This window comes from Hypanus sabinus, chromosome 25, assembly GCF_030144855.1.
Source record: "Hypanus sabinus isolate sHypSab1 chromosome 25, sHypSab1.hap1, whole genome shotgun sequence".
NCBI classification, from domain to species: Eukaryota; Metazoa; Chordata; class Chondrichthyes; order Myliobatiformes; family Dasyatidae; genus Hypanus; species Hypanus sabinus.
Window position 1 is genome coordinate 24,539,931 of NC_082730.1, and position 21,681 is coordinate 24,561,611.

A 21,681-nucleotide genomic window follows, 5' to 3' on the forward strand; every position below is an offset into this window, starting at 1 on the left:
GTTTAATGGGCAACACGTTGGCATAGCAGTTTGTGAAATTGCCTCAAACTTCAGGGGAAAGGATTTGCTCTTTGAGCACCGTCTGCTCATTCTCTTCAGTTCCCTGTGGTTTTATCTGAATATTCTGGTTTTCTCACACATCCCCAAGAAAAAAAGACTCAAAAAATAGTGTTGAGGGACATAAACAGGAGAAAATCTGCAGAGGCTGGAAATCCAAGCAACAGACGCAAAACGCTGGAGGAACTCAGCAGGCCAGGCAGCATTTGCAGAAACGGGCTGAGACCCCTCATCAGGTTCCTCCAGCATTTTGTGTGTCTGAATGGACATGTCTGAGGGGCAATAAGGAAATATGAAAATAGGGGGAGGGGAGTGGAATTCCGCTGGCAGCAAACATGAAGGGCTGAATGGCCTTTTCTGCATTGTCATAAGGTACAAGATATTACCAATAGTTCATCCAGCAATCACTTTAATAGTGTGATATCTAATTACCCATCTTCCTATGGTTGAAAACAATTCCTCCTGATCTATTCCATTAAAAATTGTGCAAAGTTCTCGAACACCTTCCATGGTTTCCCTGATTAAAGGAGCCCCTGCCTATTTTCTAGAGTTCTGCTACCTTCACCGGTCATTGAGAGCACATTTCCCTTCCCACAGTGAAAGTGCAGTGGCTTGATCCAAAATTATTTCAAGTGAAATGAATTGGCCAATTTCTTTTTGGCAAAGTTTCCATTTAGAAAGTGCATACCTTGATGAAACTTGCATTGATGTAATCAGAATCATTGTCGGAAATTATCAGTGACAGCTGCACTCGGCTGTGATCAACTGAAAACAGGATGCAAATATTAAAACACACACGCACACACAACATGCATTTTCCATTTCCTCATTCTGCCCATTTAGCTAAAAGGAACTGATCTGTTCAACTCAGTGGCCACTTTAGTTTTGATTGAATGAACAAGTTCAGAATTTAAAATGAAAACCGGTGAATATATGATCCGGGTCACTCAGAATAGATTAGTCAACAACCAAGGGTCATTTAAGAGCATAGGGACTCTTTTTTTTTTAAAAAAGGAAAAAGCTCAGGAACTGGATCCCAGAGTAGATGGTTGATGGGCCGCATGGTAGCATAGAGCTTAGCGTAAAGCTTTGCACGCCAGTGACCGGGGTTCAGTTCCCGCTGCAGTCTGTAAGGAGTTTGTATGTTCTCCTTGTGGCCATGTAGGTTTCCTCTGAGTGTTTTGGTTTCTTCCCATATCCCAAAAACATACAAGCTAGTAGCTAATTGATCACTGGGTATAATTGGAGGGTGCAGGCTCACTGGGCCAGAAGGGCATGTCATCGTATTTCTAAATAAATAAACAACAACAAATAGATAACAACAACAATTTTGTATCTGAAGCCTGGTGACTAGATTGGGATAGGATCAGGTCCTTCTAGAATTGCTATCTACTCCCATGACTTTTTGTATCACTGACATTCAGCCAAAGAACAAAGAATTAAAAGGCATTAAAAGTGAAGGCTTTTAAATTCACCCTCTGCCTCCTTTTAATTTACATTATACAATAACTGAGTTGTTGATTAATGGCTTCAAATCAATCAATATACAACAGAGCCAGGTAAAAGGTGAGGAGACACCAGCGGTTGAGACCCTTGAGCTTCAAATTTCTCCTCTCCTCTCAAGTGTGCTAAAGGTAATATCCTGTGGACTGAATGGAGCTGTTAGACAAAAACAGTTATCTTTAGGCATAGAGACATTGTGGGGCAAGTTCAGCAGGGCAGGGGTGGCTATGGTCCAGCAGCAAGTGGACACAATTTCAGAGCGAAGGCAAATGGTTGTTGAGGAAGTGCAGTGACAAGAAGAGTCAAATAGAAGAGCAAAGAGTGTCTCCCTGGCTAAGCAGGAGCAATGGCTGCGGTAACAAAGCACTGAGGAGGAAAATCAACTGGAAGGACACATGGGAGATGGAAGCAAACAGACTTAGGTTTCTTATCGGCGCTACAGTGGTTCGACAAGGACCCAATGTGTTCCCCGTGCCCGATTCCAGCAACCCTCAAGCATATCCTGGCTAGCTGCAAAACCAGCCTCACACAAGGCAGATACACATGGCATCAGGTCTTGAAGAGTCTGGCAGCAGCAATGGAAACCAAGAGGATAGCAACCACCTCCTTGCCTCCTAGAACACTGGCAGCATTTGTCCAGGAGGGAGTGAAAAGACCAACTAACCTTCCTCCTCAGCCAGAAACAGGACAGATAAACATGGCCTGTGACTGGAAAATGCTGGTGGATGTCAATAAACAACTCACCTTTTCACCAGAAGTTGCTACCACCAACTTGGGACAGACTTTGTTCTCTGCTCAAATTCATTACAGATCACCTACATCAGTCACATGGGAGGATTCGGCGGCTGAAGCATACGAGTGCAAGAGGCTACACCATGCAGACCTACAATCCATGGTCAGACTCTATGGCAAACTATCAGAGGCAGTGGAAAGAAGCAGTCACTGGCTTTGCATCAAGCATATAGACCTCTCCTGGGCTCCAAGAAAGCATCAAGAGAGTGGGAGGACACAACGGGGGTTGAGTCTGGGAAGCCAGAAGTCATCGTCGAGCCCTCCGGAGATGTAGTGGGCTAATCAATGATACATCGAGGAAGGAGGATGCCCACATGAAAATCCCCGTGTGTCAACCTTGTGCCACTCCCAACATCAAAGCAGTCTCGAGCAAGTGCTCAAGACCCTTTGGCATGAGGGATATTAACATCTTATTCCATGTTTCTGATTTTGTGGACTGAATGGAGCTATTCAGCAATAACAGTGATCTATATTTAGTTTCTTCAAGGGACTGGAGACCATGTTGAATGCAGTTTAGCATTCAACATTCTAGTTTAGTGTACTACAGATTTTCCCCTTGTTTTCTCCATCCTTCTATGCAACTGTTTGGGTTCTAACTATTCCAAGTTATGATGCAAATTAAAACACAACTGCTTCTCTCTCCACAGGTGTTATCTGATCTTCTGAATATTTCCAATTATTTTTTGGTTGCAAGTCTTTTTCACTCAACTTTATCTAAACCTTTTACAATCCTTAAAACTTCAGTGATATTATTTTTCTAGTGAAAATGTCGACAATTTACATAATCTCTCAAAATCCAATTCTCCTTCATGGGGTCACTCTCTTCAGTAATCATTAATATCTTTTCTGTAATGCAGCAACTAGAATTGTACATTCTTAGTACATATTCATCAATACTTTTTAAAATGTACATGTGAACAATGTGAACACCACGATATAGAACTGCATTCAGGTAGGTGTTATCAGGTCAGGTGATTTAGCCATATGATGGAACTCAGGTGGAGGCCAATTTCTCTTGGAAACTTAATCAAGATAAAGTTGTCACAGGAATAAACAATAAAAACCATTGTGATAGAGAAGCAACAAAGAAAAACACACCTAGCAGGTTCAGATTAAACTCTGATAAACCCCTGCAGATGTTTTTTTGTACGCATCCATATTCAAATCTAGGATTATAGCGAAAAGAATACAGTTTCTCTGTAGAGTTCAAACAACATTTCAAGAATTGTTTCTGCTTCTGAGTTCATTCTAAAACTGAAATGCTTCAGTTACCACACAGCTTTGCAGATGGAAGCTAAAGACCCAGGAGAGTCACAGAGCCACCAATTTATAACGTTCTGACACCAGCTTTTCATCTTTATTGATTTATTCACTCATTGCTATTTCAATCTGATATAAAAATATAATTCTATGCATTTCCTGGACTATCTTTCGGGAATAAGGTTCCCAGAAATTTTCTAACTTTTGCATGGCTTTTCCAGGGGCCTGCCTGCAGTGGGTAATGTAGTACTTAGGGGTTCATTTGGATATCACTGAGTGTATGTTCCTGGTCTTCTGTTGCTGTAGCCAATGCATCAAACTCCACGGTTTTATGCATTGTGCATTTAGAATGCTCTTCTACACGCCACTGTTGTGGCACGCGGTTATCTGAGTCGCCTTCCTGTCAGATTGATGCAGTCTGGCCATTCTCCCCTGGCCTCCCTCATGAAAAAGGCATTTTCACCCACAGAACTGCCACATTGGATTTTTTTTTTTGAACCATTTTCTGTAAACAGGGGTTCTTAACTTGGGGTCCACGGACCCCTTGGTTAATTGTAGGGATCCATGGCATAAAAAAAGGTTGAGAGTCCCTGCTCTAGAGATGTTGTGCATGAAAATCCGAGGAGAGCAGCTTTAGAGATACTCAAACCAACCATCTGGCATTGACAAACATCCCATGGTCAAAGTCACTTAGATCATATCTCTTCCCTATTTTAATGCTTGGTCTAAACAACAATTGAACTTCCTGACCATGTCTGCATGTTTTAAAGCATTGAGTTGCTGCCTTGTGATGGCTGATGAGGTACACCTAATAAAGGGGCCTCCTAATAAGGAAGTTCCTGATGGTACATTTATCTACAAGATGTCCTCAGAAGTTGATCAGCACATTTCCTGCCCATTTACGAATGGCTGTCATGGATAGATTGTGTAGATGAACAAGCATTTGGGAGACAGGTGGGATGGATTTTCTGGCTGCTGTAGGCATCTTCTGTCACATGCAAAAGCTGTTCATGGCTGCAGTTCTGAATTGTGAACTGTTCAGGTTCTGAACAGTCCAAATGAATAGAACCCAGCTGTAACCTGGAGATGACCTGTACTTATATTCTGTTTACAATCAGGAACATGAGCATGGGGGAGTGATCCTAGAATTTTTTGAAAATTATAATGGTTTATAATTTGCAAATCATCCACAAATAATATGCTGTGTTCGAACTCGACTCCTAATGGGTCAGTTGGAAAATCATCACATCAACTGATTTACCTTTAGTCTGAAAGAGGTAGCTGAAGAGATTGTGGAGGCAATAAAATGATCTTTCAAGAATCACTAGATTCCAGAATGGTTCCAGAGGACTGGAAAATTGCAAATGTCACTTCTCTCTTTAAAAAGGAAAAAAGGAAATTACAGGCCAGTTAGCCTAACTTCAATTTTTGGAAATATGTTGGCGCCCATTATAAAGGATGAGGCTACGGGATACTTGGAGGCACATGTCAAAATAGGGCAAAGTCAGATTCTTGCCTGACAAATTTGTTGGAATTCTTCCAGGAAGTAACAGGCAGGAGAGTCAGTGGATATTGCTTACTTGGATTTTCAGAAGGCTTTTGATAAAGTGCTGCATACGAGGCTGCTTACCAAGATAACAGCCCATGGTATTATGGGAAAAATACTAGCATGGATAGAAGATTGGCTGACTGGCAGGTGGCAAAGAGTGGGAATAAAGGGAGCCTTTTCTGATTGCCTGCCAGTGACTAGTGGTATTCCACAGGGTCCGTATTGGAACATCATCTTTTCTCATTGTTTGTCAACTATTTGGATGATGGAATTGATGATTTTGTGTCAGGTTTGTGGCCGATATGAAGATGGGTGGAGGAGCAAGTAGTACTGAGGAAGCAGGGAGTCTGTAGAAGGACTGAAGCAGATTGGGAGAATAAGCAAAGAAGTGGCAGATGGAATATAGAGTAGGAAAGTGTACGGTCATGCACTTTGGTAGAGGGAATAAAGGTATAGACTACTTGCGAAATGGGGAGAAAATTTAAAAATCAGAGGGACAAAGGGATTTGGGAGTCGTTGTGCAAGATTCCATAAAGGTTACGTTGTAGGTTGAGAGTGATAAGGCAAGCATTCATTCAAGAGGACCAGAATATAGGGACAAGGATGTAATTTTGAGGCTTTGCAAGCTATAGGTTAGGCTGCACTTGAAGAATTGTGAGCAGTTTTGGGCCCCTTTTTGAAGAAAGGATGTGCTGGCATCGGAGAGGGTCCAGAGGTGGTTCACAAGAATGATTCTGGGAATTAAAGGAGTATTTGACTGCTCTGGCCCTGTACTTGCAGTTCAGAAGAATGAAGGGGGATCTCATTGAAACTTATTGAATATTGAAAGGCATAGATTGAGTAGATGTGGAGAGGACGATAGTGGGTGAGGCTAGGCGGAACCAGAGGACACAGCCTCAGGTTAGAGGGACATTCATTTAGAACAAAGATGAGGAGGAATTCTTTATCCAGAAGGAGGGGATTCTGTGGAATTTGTTTCTACAGATGGCTGTGGAGGCCAAGTCACTGAGTATATTTAAAGTGGAGTTTGATAGGCTCTTGATTAGTCAGGGCATCAAAGGTTATGTGGAGAAGGAAGAAGAATAGGGTTGATAAATCAGCCATGATGGTACAACACAGTAAGACATTTAGCAGAATGGCCATTTGCCTCCTATGTCTTATAGTCTTATGTAATGGATTATGATGCTGAAAGCACACTGTGCACTTAAAGCAATTTAAAGGGAAGCAATTAAACTTATGAAGAAAGTGCCTGGTGACTGTAAACTGCCCTTTGTAATCTCTAGCAAACCACTCAATTGTATTACAACCCCTACATGTCATGACAACAGTTTCCCCTCACCAACTGGAACTGTTCAAGCAGCAACCCACTATCTTGTTGTCAAGGATAATTAGACATGGACAATGAATGCCAACCTTATTAGTGATCCTTAGATTTTGTGAATGAATAAAGAAATCTCTAGTGCACTCTCATTCTTCTCCTTCAGTCATTAAATTAAATCTTTTCCAACAAATTCAATCATGAATGAGTCTCCATAAGGAAAGAGTAGCTTTAAATATATAAGCAATGCTTCACATCATTGAAGGAGACATAAATTTAGTTCCTCTAGTCAGTGCCATTTGAGATCCAGCTACAGCCTTTCAATCCAATCAATTTGTACTCTCTATTTCTACACAGGTACCTTGAAAATGATTCCAGGGCAAGGCAGAATGAATGAAGTTCTCTGCAATCCTGCAAGGATATGGTGGGCCTATGGAAAATTTGAAAGTGGAAACCTGACTTACAGGGTATAATGTCCTTGTAGCGATTCTTCTTGACATTCTCTTGCTTCTCTGCATGACCCGATGGGAAGATTTTGTCATGCTTGTTTTTCACCGACTGCCTTTTCAGTCTCTGTGAGAGATATGGGGAAAAACAAAGTTAAATTAATAGCATAAATATGTAATGACAAATCTTCCTGATGGCAATGCTAATCTTAAATTCTAGCCTGGCCATCTTGCTAATTAGAACATAGAACAGTACAGGTGTTTCGGCCTACAATATTGTTTTGATCGCTTAGCCTCCTCCAAGATCAACTTGATGCTCCCCTCCCACATAGCCCACCACTTCTCATTCATCCATGTGCCTATAAGACCATAAGACATAGGAGCAGAATTCGGCTATTCAGCCCATTGAGTCTTCTCTGCCATTTCATCATGGCCATTTTACAATCCCTCTCAACCCCATTCACCTGCCTTCTCCCCGTAACCTTTGACACCCTTAATAGTCAAGATGTCCCAAAGTTATCTGCCTATAGCACCACTGCTGGCAATATGCTCCATGTACCTATCGCTCATTGTGTAAAAGCCTAAATAACTTTCCCTCTTGCAGGATTTCCCCATTCCAACATCCACCATAGCATCTGAGAAATTATTTATCTTTACAGGCAGAAACTTAAAATTAGAATCATAGAATTTGAATATGTACATTGGTTGATCAGTGCTGGAGAGGGTCAGTGACTTCACTTGGGCAGCAATGCATCGGTTGACCAGCCTTGAGTCCAGCAGATACTGTAGATGTAATTGCAGGGAAGGCACGCCAGTGCCTTTACTTTCTTAGTAGGTTAAGGAGGTTCAGCAGATATACTTCTTCTTCTATGAATATACTATTGAATGTATCCTGACTGGATTTGTAACGGTCGGTAGTGCAAGTTGACCGCAGAGGAATGAGAAAAACTGTAGAGGGTAGTGGACTCAGCCCAGTACATTGCTGGCTCATCACTCACCACCTACCTCAAGAAGGCATCGTCCATCATCAAAGACCCTCCCCCCCCCCCCCCCCCACCATGCAAGCAATGCCATCTTCTCACAGCTACCATCACGACAAAGGTACAGAAGCCTAAAAGTCCCACACCACCTGAATCAAGAACAGCTTCTTCCCTTCAGCCATTAGGTTCTTGAATCAACCCATACAACCCCATTCGCTACCTCAGTATAATTAAACTATGACCACTTTGATCTACAATGAACTTTATTTCTTTTAGTTCCAATTATCCTTTCTTATAAGTTGTATGTAATTAAGAGTATTACATATTCTTCTGAATGCAGCCTATCTGACGCTATGTACCTAAGATGTTTCTGAAAATAAGCTTTTCTCCGCACCTGTGGATTCATGTGACTCCGATATTGATTTTGACAGATTAGGTAATTGCCATTCAGAATATCTAGTTGGGTGATTTTTTTCCCCTCTGTATTAATCAGCAATTCTGATCCACTCTCCTCCTGTCCCCCTCACCCCAACTTTAACTGAATTTTACAGGAGCAACATTGAGAGCATCCCGACAAGCTGCATCCATCTGCAATGGGAGCAGCCAAGCTCGGACTGGAAGTCCCAACAAATGACTGTGAGAATGGCTGAGAGGGTCATTGGGGTCTCCTTACCATCCATTGAGGACACTTATCAGGAGCGGTACATACACAGGGCCCTTAGTATTATCAAAGATCCCATCCATCCATCCAGCATCCTCTTTGCCTTTATACCATCAGGCAGGAGACTCCGATGCACAAAAACAAGAAGGGTCTGGATGAGAAACAGTATCTTGCCCCAGGCCACTAAGCTCTGAACTTCTTGCTGCATCGTATTCAAAGTGCCACTGGTTAATCTGTTCTGTATCGGACAGTATTTAAGTTATGCACTTTTACTTTGTTTATTTATACATAATTCAGCTGTGGATTTTATCATTACTTTCCCAAGTTAATGTGTGTTATATGTGTGGTATGTGCACTACTGTGCTTTACAGCCTGGTTTGGAGAAACAGTCTCATTTAACTATATACATGTATATAATTAAATGATAATAAACGACTTGACTTTGAGCATCTAACTTTGTTGTACTGTACTGAAGTAGACCCTTGGGCCAAGCATGTCCATGTAAACCATTTTGCCCACCTACACTAATCCTATGTTCTTTCTGCGTCTTACCTGTTTAAGTGTACGTCTGAATGCCTCTTAAACATAATGATTGTATCTGACCCCACTACTTCCTTTGGCAGAATGTTCCAGATGTCAAACATTCTCTGTGTAAAATAACTTCCCCTTCAGATCCCTTTAAAACCCCTTCCTCCCTCCTGAAACTAATGCACCTTTGTTTTTGATAACCTCGCCTTCAGATCTACCTTAGATTCTAACTACTTTATTTACATCTTTTGTAATTTTTCATACCATTATCAGATCAGTCTTCAATCTCATTTTCTTCAGGGGAAATGTACCCAGCCTATTCAATCTCTCTCTATAACCAAATTCCTCCAACCAGGCAACATCCTGGTGAATCGCAAACACGACAAAGTCTGCAGATGCTGAAAATCCAAACTCAGTCAGTCAGTCTCTCCCTCTCACACACACACACTCACACACTCACTCTGCAGGAGGCAGTCAACAGATCGGGCAGCACCTATGGAAATGAATAAACAGTCAATGTTTTAGGCAAGACCCTTCCTCAGAACTGAAAAGGAAGGGGAAAGAATGTCTTTTGCACCCTCTCTAGTGTTAGTACATTCTTCCCAAAGTGCTTCAACCAAAATTGCAGTCTTACCAGTGCCTTGAAAAGTTCGACATCACTTCCTAACTCCAAAGCCCTACCTATTAAGGAAAGCACACCAAGCATTTAAGGAAAAAAGATTCACTTTATTTGACAGAAGCGCACCAAAACGAACAGTGAAGTCGGTGATTTGTGCCAATGATCAATACAGTCTGTGGATATTCTGGTGGCAGCCCACAAGTGTCGCCACGTTTCTGGTGCCAACATAGTATGCCTACAGACACTGCAGTAGCGTAGTGGTTAGTGCAATGTGAATACAGCTCGGGGCATCAGAGTTCATTTCCAATGCCATCTGTAAAGTTTGTACATCCTCTCTGTGAATGTGTGGGTGTCCTCCGGGTGCTTTGGTTTCCTCTCACATTCAAAAGATGAGCAGGTTAGTAGGTCAATTGGTCACTGTAGGTTGCCCTGTGATTAGGCTAGGGTTAAGTAGGTGGGTTGTTGGGCAGTGTGGCTCATTAGTCTGAAATAGCCTGTTATGTGCTGTCCTGTATCTGTAAATAAAATAAAAAACTTACTAGCCCTAGCCCGTACACCTTTGAAATGTAGGAGGAAACTGAGCACTCGGAGAAAACCCACATGGTTGAGGAGAACATACAAACTCCTTACAGATGACAGAAGGAATTGAACCTCGATCGTGATATGCTAACTGGTACACTACTGTACCACCACTATGCAACCATGGCACCCCGTCATATACTTTCTTCATTGCCCTATCTACTTGTGCTGCACTCTCAATTTCTATTCACAATACATATCCATTAATATCTCACCTAGTTAATCACTATTTTTAATCCATCCTAATTCATGCCTAACTTCACCGGTGGAATTCACTTCTCCCACTTGGTACAATGCCACACTTGTCATCTCTCACAAAACTGATCAACTAGCTAACCAAAATATTTTTCAAATATTTAGACTTTATTTGAACAATGATCTCTACATTCTATCTGCCCACTATATTCTAAAGTTGTTCTTTAGTTACTTACACGATTGCCTTTCTCAGTCACCAGTGGAAACTAGTTAGTCATTATCTGTTCCAGCACAAGCCTTTGTAATCTCAAAGACATTTACCAACTCATCCTGACCATCTCATTACTAATGGAAGTAAAACTTCATCTTCTCAAGTCTTTCTTCATATCTGGACATCAGACATCTCTGATAACATTTCGGTAAACCTACGTCACCTCTTTTCAATTAATGAATCTTCCCAAAGTGATAACTTAATATACCAGCCGTCATCAAAAAGTAAAATAATTCTAACTGACCTATGTCAGTTCTTCCAGTTTATGTTCATCTATCACAGTCATTCTTCCTTAAACACAAGTTGTAATATCCATGGTAGTGACTTCATCTTAGGTTTGAGTTATGTTTATTATCTGTGAAAGATTACCTCAGCTTTTCGCTTTATCACTCTTAAATGCCAGGTAACGAAAGGACAACCCAATTAAAATGAGGATAATTGTAGCAATTGTGACTTTCCCTGCCAATCCACAGCCCATCTTGTCCGTGAAGCAATAGTTAATAAATTAATTACTTGTATTTGATAGGATAGAAATAGACCAAGATGGCCCCACAGATCTATTAACTAATCCTCCCCCATTGTGCTTAATCTCATCAGATCAGCACAGCCTTCAATATTAAACATTTCCTTTACTCAAAGCACTTCCTTTCCCTTCCACCTGTGACATTTGTGTGAATTGTTCTTGTGGTTCCAAGTTCCAAGTTCAAGGCACATTTGTGTCAAGGAATTGCCCTCAAATTTCTTACCAGATTTAGGAACAACAGAATGCTAGGCCAAGAAACGGAACTAATGATTTGTTTGTTGTTCTAAATTCCAGCATCTGCAGTCTCTCTGTTCCCTTATTGGATTTATTCGTCATCATCTGTGATGACAGCCTTGCTTGTTAATTGCTTTAAGCACTAAATCAACCCAAATTCTTCTGTTTACTCCCAGACTATTCATCTAAACATGATTGTTAGTTAATCTCTACATGACCCTTCTCCCACCTTACTCACCCACAAGTTTAACTTCCCTTTAAACATACTTGTCATTCACCACACCTACTTCATGTTGAGGCAAGTTCCACATTATTACCACCTTCCAGTTTCACCTGACCTACACATTAAAGTTATTGGTGAAAACCTTCAATTTATGACTATGTTTCTCATGTGATATTAAGCCTCGAATTAAGCCAAGTTTTCATTTTAGTCCAAGAGCCCATCAACATCTCCTATTATAAGGAGAGAAAACAGACACCCCTTTGGAACTTCTTGCAAGGTATCCAGGCTCTCTCCTTCCAGAATACTTACTGAAGTGGAATGGAACATACCTATGCAGAACTCCATGCAAATATTCCCTGAACATTTGCCACATTTCTGCCGTGCATTTCCCTGAGAACGTCTGCTCCCAATTTATGCTCCCAAGTTCCTGCCTAATAGCATCATATTTCCCCCTACCCCAACTAAATGTTTTCCCAAATTGTCTGCTCCTATCCCTCTCCAGTGCTTTGGTGAAGGGGATAGAGTTGTGGTCACTACCTCCAAAATGCTCCTCACCAAGAGATCTGCCACCTGATCAGGTTCATTTCCCAATAGCAGATCAAGTACAGACTCTTCTCTAGCTGGCTTATCTACATATTGCATCAGGAAACCTTCCTGAACACACCTAACAAACTCCACTTCATCTAAACCCCTTGCATTAAGGAGATGCCCATTAATATTAGGAAAGTTAAAGTCTCCCATCACAACAACCCTATTACTGTCGCACCGTTCCAGAATCTGCCTCCCTATCTGCTCCTCGATATCCCTGTTACTATTAGGGAGGGGTCTGTAAAAACACCCAGTAGAGTTATTGCCGCTTTCCTGTTTCCGACTGCCATCCACATTGACTCAGTAGACAATCCCTCCATGACTTCCTCCTTTTCTGCAGCCACGACACTATCCCTATTTAGCAATGCCACACCCCCACCTCTTTTGCCCCCCTTTCTGTTGTTTTTGAAACATCTAAAGTCTGGCACACTCAGCAGCCATTCCTGCTCCTGAGACAGCCAAGTCTCTGTAATGGCCACAACGTCACAGTTCCACGTATTGATCCACACTCTAAGTTCATCCGCCTTGTTTATGATCTCCTTGCATTAAAATAGGCACATCTAGAACCATCAGGCTGAGTGCATCTTTGCTCTGACATCTGCTTATCCTTCCTCACAAACTCCCATCAAGCTGTCTCTACTTGCACTCCAACCTCCCCATCCTCTGCCTCTTCACTTCGGTTCCGGCCCACCTGAAAATCTCGTTTAAACCCTCCCCAGTAGAAAACCTTGAAGTCAAATATTAATTCTTAGCTTTATCATTCCAGATTAACTTAATTATACACTTAAAATTTCCCAGCTACAATGTTTCTGAACTCCTATCTCTAGATCAATGGGTCAGGCCTCTGAAAACTAGTCTGATGAGTTAACCACCGAACAACCAACCCTCTTTTAAAAGGTGGCTTTTAGTTACCTGTGAAGTTCCTTGGCAGATTTCTTTCATTTTATTTCATTTTCATATCTTAGTATTTTGCATTTTTTGCTGAATTTTCCAAATTTGCCCTGGATTTTCTTTCTGTTGCTACCCCTACAAATTACAACTTATTTTAATCCCATCTTCATTTAGTCCCCCTCATGTGATCAAAACCTTCGATGCACCTCTCTTTGCTTTCCTGGAAAACGTTGATCTGTAGCCTTTCTGTCTCCATGCTGCTATTGTGAGCTTGTTAATGAAGTTCAATATTTCCCATTCCTTGGTTCAGTTTGATATCCATTTTGGGACTGTAGTACTGAGGAAATGTTACCTCCAGTTATTTACAGACTTAGCAATGCAATATCAGATTGCATAAGATTTACATCACAAAAATAGACTATTCAACTTAATAGTGTTCAGTCTCCATGCAAATCTCTTTTCAGGCTATGTTATCAAACAAAATGAATCCCATTCTTCTAAGTAACCTGGAACAGTCATAGATCATGGAGAGATACAGAACTGAAACATGGCCTTTAGACCTACTATAACCATGGTAACCATCAGGGACCAAATTTTTTTCCACACTAAACCCACCCTGACCTGCAGAACTTCCCATCGAGTTCCCTTCACCTGGTCCCCAAAAGTTTATCAAATTAGGGATGATTCACAGTTAATTAACTTATTAAACCATATCTTTGGGATGTGTGTGTTGGTGGGGGGGGGGGGGGGTGAAATGAACACACCCAGGGGAAACTCGCATGGTCACAAGACAAACTTGTAAACTCCACATAGACAGCACCTGGGGTCAGGGTGCTGCCTCAGACTCCAGCTGCACCACTCCTTGGAAAATTTTATTTAGGAGATTGACTCTTGGACTCTTCAAAGTAAATTTATTATTGACATACGTATATGTCACCATATACAATCTTGAGATTAATTTTCTTCCAGGCATTTATAGGAAAATAAAGAAATGCAACAGAATTTATGCAACACTATAACCAACAAAGACTGACAAGCAACCAATGTACAAAAAACAAATCATTCAAATAATGCAGAAGTAAATAAATTATACTGAGAACACAAATTGTACCAAGAACACAACCATAGGTTGTAGAATCAGTTCAGCATTGAGACGAGGGAAGTTATCCACACTGATTCGGGAACCTGATGTTCCTGAACCTGTTGTTGTGGGACACAAGGCTCCTGTACCTCCCTCCCGATGAAAGTAGTGAGAAAAGAGCATGGCTGGATGATGGGGGTTCTTGATGATGGATGCTGCTTTTTTATGGCATTGCAAGAAAGCAGGACATATTCTCCATGGCATAAAACTTCTGGCCTTCCTCTTTTAGGCTTCACTGACAAGCTGCTGCTCTCTGGCTCCAGGTCATTACTGAGACCTCGTGCAACCACTGCTAAAGCTCTCATTGCAGGCAGTGATGAAGGCCGAACCAGTGCTTACCCAGAGTTACCATGACATCTAGAATCATAAAGTAACACAGCATGGAACCAGGCCATTTAGCCCAACTCATCCATGCTGACCAAAATAACTATGTAGTCCCATTCGCTGGTGTTTAGCCCATGTCCCTCTACTGGTGTTCTACTAGGAGTCTTCGTACCCACAGAACAGCAATTAAATCTGTTTCAACTGATTCCCCAGGAAAATTGTAAGTAATCAATAATTCAATTAAATAGCACAAGAGTAAACCTTATCCCTGCAGCCAGGGCAAATTCCCCCTCTGCAGACCAATCCAGGCATTGATTACTTATCTATAATTCCACTTCCCTGGGGAGCTGGCGAAGGGAGACTGTCCCACAACACGTACCCACAAATGTGGCTGATCAAAATGAAAGATAAAAAATATGCTGCCCTAGTCACTTCAATAGTTAAAAAAATCTAGGGCTTTCTCAGTTCCATTGCGAACAATTCCGGTAACAAGACTATCCCCATAACATGTCCCTTCCCCAGCATCAACCCGTGACTTTAAAGTTTCCGCTTTCAATGTTCTTTCTATCTTTTGACAGCCATGTAGGCTTGGTGTTCAAGCTTAACTTCAATACATTTGACTAGTGTATCACAAATTGCACCCCTCACAGCTCCGAACTGACTCTACAACCTATCGACTCACTTTCTAGAATTCTACAACTCATGTTCTCACTATTATTTATTATTTTTGCTCAGTTTGTTTTTGCATGTGGTTGGTCGTAACTTTTCATTGATAGGTTTCTGTTCTACTGTGAATGCCTGCAAGAAAATGAATCTCAAGTTAGTATATGGTGGCCTGTATGTACTTTGATCATAATATTATTTTGAATTTTGAACTAGTTTTATGTTGTTGGCCTTTCTCACAGGATGTTGTGATATTATTTGAGTGATAATCTCGTTGACATGTTTAATTGGTCTCTACCACTTTATCATTTGTGTCCACCTACTGTGCAAACTAATATTTTTGTTATGGTATTTTTCAGAGATCAGTCTTCCCTGCTTGGCAGTTCTGATGTAATGTTATATTAAGTTTATCGCTCCGCACAGCTGCTACCTCACTGGTGCGAATGACACCAAGATTGGGGGCATACAGGATGGCAAGGAAGACTATCAAAGCTTGCAGCAGGAGCTGGACTAGCTGGGAAAATGGGCAGAAAAATGGCAGATGGAATTAAATGCAGGCAAATGTGAGGCGTTACACTTTGGGAAGACAAAACAGGGTAGGACTTGAACAGTATGGCATTGAGGGGTGTTTTAGGACAAGGGGAACTGGGAGTACAGATCCACAATTCCTTGAAAGTGGTATCACAAGTAGATGGGGTCATAAAGTAAGCTTTTGGGACATTAACCTTCATAAATCAAAGAACTGAGTACAGGATTTGGGACGTTATGTTGAAGTTGTATAAGGTATTGGTGAGGCTGAATTTACAGCATTACGTGCAGCTTGGGCACTTGCCTACAGGAACAAAATAAATAAAATTGAAAAGTTACAAGGGTGTGCCTAGGATTGGAGGACCTGAGTGATAGTATTGGGAAATGTTGAATAAATCTGGACTTAGTTCCCTGGAACAACAGAGAATAGTGAGGGGAGATTTGATAGAGGTATACAAAATTATGAGAGGTATAGACAGGGTAAATGCAAGCAGGCTTTTTCCACTGTGGTTTGGTGAGACTAGAAGTACAGGTCATACTAAAAGTAGAGGTGAAAGGTGAAATGCGTGAGGGGAATACGATAGGGAGCCTGGAAGGCGGTGCTTGGAAGGTGATAAGAGGCAGGTGATCCAAGAACCCAAGTTTATTCCATAATGACTGGTTAATTTTCCCCATTTCAAAAGCAGAGGGGCCAAAATTTTTAGTGAGGACAAAGGCCTGGACAGCTGGTATCAAAATGTGATTATCATCCTTCCAAGTTGTGCTCCTGGTGTAACTCCCCAGTGCAAGTGAGGGATCACTGGGTGATACTAGTTGAACTTAATAGAGTCGCAGATATGCAAAGCGATGCTTTCTTAATGATAAAGTTATCCCAAATCAAAATACTAAACATTTTTACTGTTTGTATCATTGAACTTATTATAGCTAATAGGCCTATGTTACATATATTTTGTATAAAATAACAAACTGTAAAAAAAAAGCAAGCTACATTGAAGTATTGGAAAAATTGCAGTTAAGATTAATAAGAAATAAATAAAACCAACTCTCAGGGCAGAGTGTGATTATTCTTTTCCAGAGAAGGGATAAAACAGAGATCTTTAACGTTAGTAAAGGGTTTCACTGGGTAGATGTAGAGAACTGTTGAAAAGCTTAGATTTTATCCTTAAAGAAGAAGACAGGCAGAAAGTTGAAGGAGTGAATTCCAGAGCTTGTGGCCTAGGCAGCTTAAATCACTAATGGGTGATTAAAATCAAACCAATGCTAAAAGTCACAGGGTTCAGTGAAAAGAAATAGTTACCTCAGTTGCATAACCTTATGGAACTATGGTAAATTGAATTTATTTTTCTTAAATGTCAACTCTGATACAGGTCAAAATTGTAGGAAATAATTACAGAAATAACAGAACTGAATTTGAGAGAAGGAAGCTTAAAAGCGGACCAAGAAGTACAGGGAGCCACTAGATTTTACAAAATATGAAGAAGCAATGAACAATATCTCTTAGGACATTGTTGACCAAACTTGCAGACCCCTGCACATCTGCCTCTCCTGGTCAATTGATCCCACATTCCCCTGGTGCGCTTGATGTTGCCCTCAATCACCAAATTATCACTTTCATTTACCTCGTGCTCTTGCCCATCAATCCTCAGGCAGTCAGCAGTTATGGGCCTTCATCCCTACATTGAAGGCACCATCCCTGATCCCCCTTTCACCCTTCCCTGACCACGTCATAGGCCCAGTTTTCTTCTCCCTGTGTCCCAATCACACCAGAAGCTGTATCTGGGCCCAAACTCGGGCTTCATTTCAACTCCCACTCATGCTGAAAATGTACAACGCTCACTTGATTGTATTCAAGGCTTCCAGATTCGAGGTCTACATCTACTGCATTGAATCCTTTAATAAACACCTTCATCTCCTGTATGTCAGATGAATACAAACCAAGGACATAACAAAACATCTAAAAACCTCTGGTGAATCTCTTCAAAAGCCAACAAATTCTTCCTGAGATGCAGTGCCCAGAACTGAACATGATAGTCCTTAGCCAATGAAGAAAAAAAAAAATCGGCAGATGCTGGAAATTCAAGCAACACACACAAAATGCTGGAGGAACTCAACAGGCCCAACAGTATACAAGGAAAAAGTACAGTCGATGTTTCGGGCCAATACCCTTCAGCAGGACTGGAGTAAAAAAGATGAGTAGAGTTAAAAGTTGGAGGGAGAGGACAGAGAAACAAAAGGTGATAGGTGAAACCAGGGGTTGGGGGGCACGGGAATGAAGTAACAAGCTGAGAAGTTGATTAGTGAAAGAGATACAAGGCTGGAGAAGGGGGAATCTGATAGGAGAGGACAGAAGGCCATGGAAGAAAGAAAAGGGGTGAGGAGCAGCAGAAGGAAGCGATGGGCAGGCAAGGAGATGAGGTGAGAGAGGGAAAAGGGGATGAGGAATGATGAGTGAAGGTTTGTTAGATTGGAAGAGGAAACTCTGATTAATCAAACAAAATTTAGAAAGAATCGGTGCAGGAACATGTCCCCTTGCCACACTGTAGGCCAGGATTGTTGTGTCCAGAGTGTGGAAAGCTGAGGGGTAACCTGACGGAAGTATGTAAAATTATGAGCGTAGATAGGGGAAATGGTCACAAGCTCAGGCCCGAAATTCAAATAATAGAGGGCCTAGGTCTAAGGTGAGAGGGGCAAAGTTTAATCAGTATCAGATTTAATATCACTGGCATACATCATGAAATTTATTGTCTTTGTAGCAGCAGTACTTTGCAACACATAATGAGGAAAAAAACTGAAGTACAATATGTATGTCAAATATGTAAATCAAATAAGTAGTGCAAAGATAACATTTTTTAAAAAGTAATGAGTTAGTGTTCATTGGGTTCAATGTCCATTCAGAAATCAGATTGCAGAGGGAAAGAAGCCATTCCTGAATCATTGAGTGAATCATTGCCTTCAGGTTTCTGCACCCTCTTCCTGATGGTAGCAATGAGAAGGTGGCGTGTCCTGGGACATAGGGGTCCTTAATGATAGACACCGCCATCCTGAGGCATCGCTCACTGGAGATGTCCTGGACACTACGGAAGTCTGTGGCCACGATGGAGCTGACTAAGCCCACAAGTCTCTGCAGCCAATTTTGATTCTATGCGGTAATTTCCACCCCCCCCCATATGGTGATGAAGGAAATGATGGGGGGGGGGTAAAAGAGGATTTGTGAGATAAGTTTTTATGTTAAAAAGACAGAAAGAGGAGCATGCCTGGAAACGCACTACCAGAAATGGTGCTGGAAGCTTGTGCATGCTAGCAACGTTTAGAACATAGAATAGTACAGCACAGTACAGGCCCTTCAGCCCACAATGTTGTGCTGACCCTTAAAACCTGCCTCCCATATAATCCCACCTTAAATTCCTCCATATACCTGTCACGTCATCTCTTAAATTTCACTGGTGTTTATGAGGCATCTTGACAGGCAATGACATGGATCAGGTGCAGGCAGGTAGAATTAGTTTAGACTGGCATCTTGGTCGGCACAAACCTGATGGGCCGAAGGGCCTGTTCCTGTGCTGCACTACACGTGTTCAGAGTGAACCGAAAAATGTCAAATGGCTTTGCTGCAAGCAGAGTTTTTCTTACAGAAATTAACTGTAATGATAATTGCCCAGCAAAAAAGGAGGAAAAAAATAATTAATTGAACATCTCGATCAAGGAGACAACACAGGCATGATGGCCTGAACAATCTCCTTCTTTGTGTAAGACTGTATGACCATGGGTGATACAGGATACACACACATACATACAGACATGCACTTAACAAAATACTTTAAGGGAGGGTGTGAAGGATATTTTTGCAAAGTTGGATTCTCGACATTCTTGGCCAGACCATGTTATTCCTCTAGTTTTACAATTGATCGTGATATCCGGTTCGAACCAGTTAGACAGCAGCCCGCCTGCAATCACATCGTGCCACATATTTACCAAAAATACACGAGTACCTTTCAAAAATATCCACTATTCCCCCAAGGATGGTCATGTGATTTATTTATGGGTATGTGGAAATACTAAACTACCGCCTACGAAATATCCTGTTTAAGAGGGTTAGAATAGTCTTCATCTGAATGCAAGGTTTTTTGCTTAATAGAAAAGGAACATTTCCCCAAGTTTCTCTACAGTTGTGGGTCTTTCAGGACTTTCTGGAAAACTATCCCATTTTTAAAAAGGTGGAATATTTCAGAAGCTTAAAGGACACATACAAGTATACCCATTCCTAGAGATCCAATGAAAATACTGACATTCTCCCAGGGTTCCCCGAAAATCCTGTGAATCCCTGTAAATATAAACTTGCTGTTTTACCTGCTGGAAATTACTACATGCACTGCATCTCCTTACTAATGTCAATATGCCTCCGAGACTCCCGACAATTACCGACAGTGTCCCAGAAAACAATTCGGCACATCCAGGCACAGCTACCTCAATTGCTGAAATATTTCTAGTAGACCCCCGAGTTCTTTGGTCCAGAAGGTAGAACTTCTTTCCCGTCCAATCCTGTCAAGATAGCTCGTCAGGGGGAAAGCAGCACAGTTGCAAACAAAGTTTTTGTCCCACTAAAACTTGCATGTCAGCCAGTTCTCCCCCCCCCCCCCCGAAAGGATAGGGGGTGTGTTACCGTCAATTAAGTAGTTTTGGAGTATGGTCACTTATGTAATGCGGGAAACGTGGCAGCCAATTTATACACAGCAGGATCACGCCAACGGCAATACAAGTATCTCCGAAAAACGACTTCAGTGGCGCCGACTGCGGGATAAATGCCGGCTTCAAATTCAGAGCAATTTCCCCGAGTCCCCAAGTTAACCCGGCATTTAACTCCTGCTTATTTGATGGCTTTGCCTTCAGCTGTCGGCATCCGAAACTCTGGAATTCGCGGTCTAACTTCCTGCGTTTCTCTCTTCTTTGTGAAAACTCTATAATCTCGGTTTTCCGACCAAACTTTTGGTCATTTGCCCTATTGATGGGGGGGGGGGGGGGAAGGATTTAACTTTACGTCCTAATACCCCTCCGAGGTACTGACGATGAAGGCTCTTGAAGTACAGGAGCCCCAAGTCCAGATCATCAGAGAGAGAGATTCAAAGTCTCCCGACCTGTTGACCCCTTTCTTTAAGTGCTCGAAAGTTGTTTTCTTCTCGCCACTTTCACGCCTGTTGCTTTCGTCTGGGCAGCTGTTACACGAGTTTCAGACTAGTTTCAACAACGCTCTTACCTGAAATTCCCCAGCAATATTCTCGTCCTTGGTGGATTTCTTGCCCTGAACTTCTCTGAGGAATTTCAGCAAGGCAGTTTTTTGGTCCATGCTGAAAACTGGGAAACTGCCGGCAGATCTCGCTGGTCGGCGCAGGACATGACAAAGGTTGTGATCTCAACTGGCCAGAAGGGCAGGACTCGGCGCTGCATGCCTGCGGTTTTAACGAAGGCATGAAGCGTCTTAAGAGAAATCAGCAGTCATTGTTGCTGTGGTCAGAGAGGGGAAAATAGATACACGCCCTCCGGGTCCTAGCGTCCCCGGGGTTCCTTCTCGCTCAGCCGGCTCAACAAACAATTTTACAAACTTTTTTTTCAATTTAACTTTCTGTTCCCCAGAAGTTTTACTTCATTCTAAAGAAATTAAGCATAACTAGGATATTCTATTTATAAAATTTAAGCATAACCAGGATATTGTAGACTACTCGATTTCTAAGATAACTAACAGTATAAAGTTGCACCGCGTTTTTTCTTCTATTTGAGTGATTTACATACCGTATTATTTCCTCCTATGGGACT

At 41.7% G+C, this 21,681-nt stretch overlaps 1 protein-coding gene across 2 annotated transcripts in view; it reads right to left on the reverse strand.

Moving 5' to 3' along the window:
- The window catches only part of LOC132381106 (tyrosine-protein phosphatase non-receptor type 22-like), a 116,008-nt gene extending 94,613 nt beyond the window's left edge, over positions 1–21,395 (reverse strand). Inside the window, exons 1-3 of one of the 2 annotated variants that reach the window (XM_059950334.1) lie at positions 21,125–21,395; positions 6,944–7,052; positions 746–822 (exon numbers count right to left, since the gene is read on the reverse strand). In XM_059950334.1, the coding sequence (XP_059806317.1) occupies positions 746–822; positions 6,944–7,052; positions 21,125–21,214 (276 nt within the window). In that variant the 5' untranslated portion in view covers positions 21,215–21,395. The remainder of the gene's footprint in view (positions 1–745; positions 823–6,943; positions 7,053–21,124) is intronic. The other variant, XM_059950333.1, reaches the window with a different exon arrangement.
- Between the last annotated feature and the right edge of the window lie 286 nt (positions 21,396–21,681).